The 4,517-nt window shown below is 58.3% G+C and overlaps 1 protein-coding gene across 6 annotated transcripts in view; it reads left to right on the top strand.

The window, feature by feature from the left end:
• TNNT2 (troponin T2, cardiac type) overlaps nucleotides 1–4,517 on the top strand; it is a 14,141-nt gene that overhangs the window by 5,515 nt on the left and 4,109 nt on the right. For 3 of the 6 annotated variants that reach the window (XM_015650379.3, XM_019009023.2, XM_015650376.2), the window contains exons 5-12: nucleotides 160–189; nucleotides 891–947; nucleotides 1,451–1,483; nucleotides 1,962–1,997; nucleotides 2,615–2,636; nucleotides 3,461–3,521; nucleotides 3,617–3,733; nucleotides 4,326–4,403. In XM_015650379.3, the coding sequence (XP_015505865.1) occupies nucleotides 160–189; nucleotides 891–947; nucleotides 1,451–1,483; nucleotides 1,962–1,997; nucleotides 2,615–2,636; nucleotides 3,461–3,521; nucleotides 3,617–3,733; nucleotides 4,326–4,403 (434 nt within the window). The remainder of the gene's footprint in view (nucleotides 1–159; nucleotides 190–890; nucleotides 948–1,450; nucleotides 1,484–1,961; nucleotides 1,998–2,614; nucleotides 2,637–3,460; nucleotides 3,522–3,616; nucleotides 3,734–4,325; nucleotides 4,404–4,517) is intronic. The other 3 variants (XM_033519933.1, XM_033519934.1, XM_019009024.1) reach the window with 3 other exon arrangements.

Below are 4,517 nucleotides of genomic sequence, written 5' to 3'. Positions count from 1 at the left end.
GCTGAGCTGAGCTCTGGCTGCTCCAGGGCACTGCCAGGCAAAGCACCCTGAGTGTAAAAGCAAAGGGAGGTGCAGTGGTCAAGTCCTCACCTCACGCATGCCAAAGCTCTGTGCCACCCAACTAATCCCTGCTTATTCCTTCCCTCCTCCCTGGCCCAGAAGAGGAAGAATGGATAGAGGAAGACGACGGTAGTTATTGCACCTTTCATTATTTCCTCTCTCTGCTCTTGGGAAAAGTCGTGGGTCGATGTCTTCTGCCTCTCCCTGCTTGGGGAGTGGTTTTTCTTTCATTCTTCCACTTCTCTCTCTTTTCCCTGCGCTCCACACGTGCCCTGCTGTGCTGTGTGTCCATTCTTTGGCTGTGCCTTGTCTCTTACATCTGCCAGCTGTGGTTTGCTGTCTTTGCTGTCCTGTGTCTCTTCTGGCTGTGTCCCCACGAGTGTCCCCAGGTCTCAGGGCACAGCATCACCCTGCTCCAGTGGAGGATTCCTGTGGGGACGCTGCTCCCTCCAGTGGAAAAAGGCTCCAGCAGTGTCACAGCTGTGATTGGGAAGGTGCCAGAGGCACATCCTCAGCCACTGCTGGAGTTCACTGCCAGAGCAGAGCAATAGAAATCCCTCCTTCCTTCCTGGGGTGTGAGGGAATGAGGGACAAGGAGGTGGGGATAAATCCTTCCATCTCATTAATTTTAGGGGGTTTTGCCCTGAGAGCACAGAGCAGCCCTGGGGTAAGATTAGGGAGGAGCCCTTTGCTTCGTGAGCCGCTGTTTCTCTGCCGTGGCTGCGGCTCCCTGAGCCTCTCTCGGCTCTGTGCCACTCTTGTCCCCAGCCAGGAGCTGCAGGGAGCCAGGGCATGGCTCTGCTGGGCTCACCCTGCCCCTTGTTCCACAGGCCAGGAGGAGCAGGTAGAGGAGGAGGAGGAGGAGACCAAGGAAACCAAGGCAGAAGGTGAGTGGGGACTGCCAGGGAGCTCCCACGGCTCAGCTGGGCCATGCTCTGCCCCAGGGGTACCAGCTGGGGACTGGGATGTCCCAGCCTGGCTGTGACAGGGGGACAGAGAGGGGCAGCTGTCCCCCAGATCTGGTGTCCCCTAAGATGCCCTTCCCTGCTCAGTCTGGGCCCTACAAGCACGAGGACGATGGTGTTTGCTGCTGGTGGCTGTGCCCAGCCCTCTGAAATAAGGCCAGAAATGGGCCAAGCTGTTTCTCCAAGGGGTCCGTGGCCTTAGGGAGGTTTCTGGAGCTGGGGTTGAGCTCTGATGTGTCTGATCATCAAAAGAACACTGGATTTCATGAGGTGCCTTATGGGCATGGTGTGTGACCCTGTCACTGCTGCTGGAGCAGGCTCAGACCCAGCTGTGACCCCAAACCAGGGCACTGGGGCCCCTCTGTGCTGGGGGATGTGACTGCCCTCACCCAGGGTTGCTCATTTCTCCCATTGCTTTTAAACAGAACAAGAAGATGAAACAAAAGCAGCAGGAGAAGGTAAAGCAGGAACAGAGGAGAGACGGGTTTGGCCGTTCCAGTCCTGATCCCAGTCCCTGGAGACACTGGGCCCTTGGGACAGGGTTTTGGTGCTGAATTTATTTGCTGCCAAATGATCTGTGGTAAATGGGGCAGAGCTGCCCTGGCCATGTGCCCCAGCAGGAGAGGGGCAGCAGGAGGGATGGGTCTGTGCTGCTTTGGGCAGAAATTCACCCAAAATGCAGCAGGAGAGGGAGGCACTGCTGCTTTTCCAGCCTGAGCTCCTGCAAAACTTGTCTGGATTCCTCCTGGGAGGAGCTGGGGCTCTCCTGGCCACCCTGTGGGTGAGGGATGTCCCTCAGGGGCCTGCTCTCATCCTGCAGGGATGGATGGAGCTGGGCTCTGCAGGGGGGACAAACATGGGAAAGAGTGGGACAGCTGCCCCAGTGTCCCTGGGCAGGACTGGCCACGGGGACACAAAGCAGAATGTTTTCCACAGGTGGAGAGGGAGAGCGGGAGCAGGAGCCTGGGGAAGGTGAGGTACCACCCTCGTTTCTTCTGCCTGACTGGGGGCTACCAGTGCCTTGGGAGGTTTCCTTGAATAGAGGCTGGGCAGAGTTAAAGGAATAAACAGGGCATTAAAAAAGCCTTCAGAGGATGCACCTTGGGCAGTGCAAGAGCCTGGCTCCACCCAGGATGGACACACAGTCACGAGTTTTCACACTTCTCTAAGTTCTGGTCCATTTCCATATTGGGGTTAATTGTCCAATTACAGGTTATGATGTCCCATCCTTGGAGCAACAGTGTCCCTGGTTCTGGGGCTGGGAAAGGATTGTTTTGTCTGACTAAACTGTGAGGAGAACTTGCTGACACGTTCTATGAAGTTCAGAGTCTAGAAGATACGAAAGCTAAAACTTCAGGCTTCAGTAGCAGCACCAGCTGTGTCCCCTGGCACAATGTGTCCCCTGGCACAATGTGTCCCCTGGCACAATGTGTCCCCTGGCACAGGGCTGCTGGGGGATGGTCCCTGTGAAGCCCCTGCTGCTGGGAGAGGGGAGGGTTTGGCTCAGGGTGTGGGTTGGGTCACAGTGTGACAGAAAACCCCTCAGTGACACTGACCTTGTGTTTCTGTCCTGTTCCTGGCTCCTGCAGGTGAATCGAAGCCAAAACCCAAGTAAGTGTGGCAGGGCTTTCCCTGGGTCTGGGCTGTGCCTGGGCAGAGGCTCCGTGTGACAGAGCCTGGTCCATGAAGGGCACAGGGAGCTCTGGAACACAGAGCCAGGGTGGGACTGGGGCATGGAGAGAAACAGACAGCAAAACCTGCACCATGAAGGGGACCCTGAGAATGAGGTTTTTAGGCAGTTCTGAAGCATTTTGTATGTTCCTTGGGAGAAGCTCAGCTGTCCTGTGACCCTGCAGATGCTGAAGTGTGTGTGAGAGAGAGAGAGAGAGAGCATCCCAGGCGGGGGTCCAGAGTCCAGGCTCTGGCTGGCATGAGGCACACGTTTCCAGGAGTGTCAGCATTCCAGGGACTGAGCCCGAGGGAGCAGGACTGTGAACCATTACCACAAACCTGGGGGTCCTCCTGGGCCCCTGCAATGCTGAAGTGTGAGATCTGCCCTCAGCCATCATCCCCTCATCCCTTTGTGTCCCTGCTGAGCATCTCCTGCCCTCCCTAGAGCCCCTGGGTGAGAGGATCCAGCTGCCTGTGCCAGGTCACGGTGCCCTTTGGGGAGAGCAGTGGGTGGCTGCCAGCTCAGGGGGCCTGGCAAAGGGCCCACGTTGTCTGCAGCTTGCAGAGTTATTCCAGCCATGCAAGCACCTTGGAATGTTTCCCGGGAATGCCACAGGTTCTCCTCTGTGGCTGCCCAGCTGCACCTCCAGCAGGATGCACTGCACCCCCTGTCCTCCAGCTCTGCATTGCTGGGGGCTGCGGGGCTCAGAGGGGTCCCAGATCTGCTGCAGCCCCATCCTGCTCTGTCTCCCCTTCCACTGCAGGGTCTTCATGCCCAACCTGGTGCCCCCCAAGATCCCAGATGGAGAGAGATTGGATTTTGACGTAAGTTGTGCCCCCGGTTCCCAGCCCTGGGGGTGCTGCCCTCCCTCTGCCCCCCTCAGTGTCTGGCAGCTGCTGGAGGCTCTGGCTGTGTGCAGGACATCCACCGCAAGCGCATGGAGAAGGACCTGAACGAGCTGCAGGCCCTCATCGAAGCCCACTTTGAGAGCAGGAAGAAGGAGGAAGAGGAGCTGCTGTCCCTCAAGGACAGGATTGTACGTGTTCAGCCTTCCCCTCTCTGGCTATTGCTGCCCTGTCCCTGTGGGCACTCAGCCACTGCCCCTTCCCCAGTCCTGGCAGACCTGGGACATCCCTGACCCTGCAGGGCACAGCCTGAGGGTTGAGCCAGGTTTTGTACCGCAGTACCTGCAAACCACAAAATTCCCTGAGCTGGAAGAGACCCACAGGGATCATCCAGTCCAACCCTTGGCCCTGCACAGACACCCCAAGTGTTCCACTCCAACCCTGAGAGCCTTGTCCAAACACTCCTGGAGCTCTGGCAGCCTTGGGGCTGTGCCCATTCCCTGGGGAGCCTGGGCAGTGCCAGCACCCTCAGGGGGAAGAACCTTTCCCTGATCTCCAGCCTGAGCCTGGCCTGGCACAGCTCCAGCCCTTCCTTTCCCTGGTCACTGGGATGCCCCTGCTCTGGCTGCTGTGGTGCCTCATGCAGATGCACCTCTGCCCAGCGCCACTGTCCCCAGGCTCCCTTGGGGTCCTCAGGGCTCTCGGGGTCAGGGATATGTCCTTTGGAACAGTGAGGATGCAGATTCCCTGCAGTGTCCAAGCCAAGGTCCCCTCCCTGTGCAGGAGCAGCGGCGAGCGGAGCGGGCAGAGCAGCAGCGGATCCGCAGCGAGCGGGAGAAGGAGCGCCAGGCCCGCATGGCCGTGAGTGTCCTCTGGAAATGCAGCTTGGGATGGGCTTGGGGAATCTGGGGACATGATCTGTGTGTCCATCCTTCCATCCATCATCCATCATCCATCATCCATCATCCATCCATC

This window comes from Parus major, chromosome 26, assembly GCF_001522545.3.
Source record: "Parus major isolate Abel chromosome 26, Parus_major1.1, whole genome shotgun sequence".
In the NCBI taxonomy this organism is placed as follows: Eukaryota; Metazoa; Chordata; class Aves; order Passeriformes; family Paridae; genus Parus; species Parus major.
The sequence above is the reverse complement of the archived record's forward strand: the minus strand, read 5'-3'. Positions and strand labels throughout refer to the sequence as shown.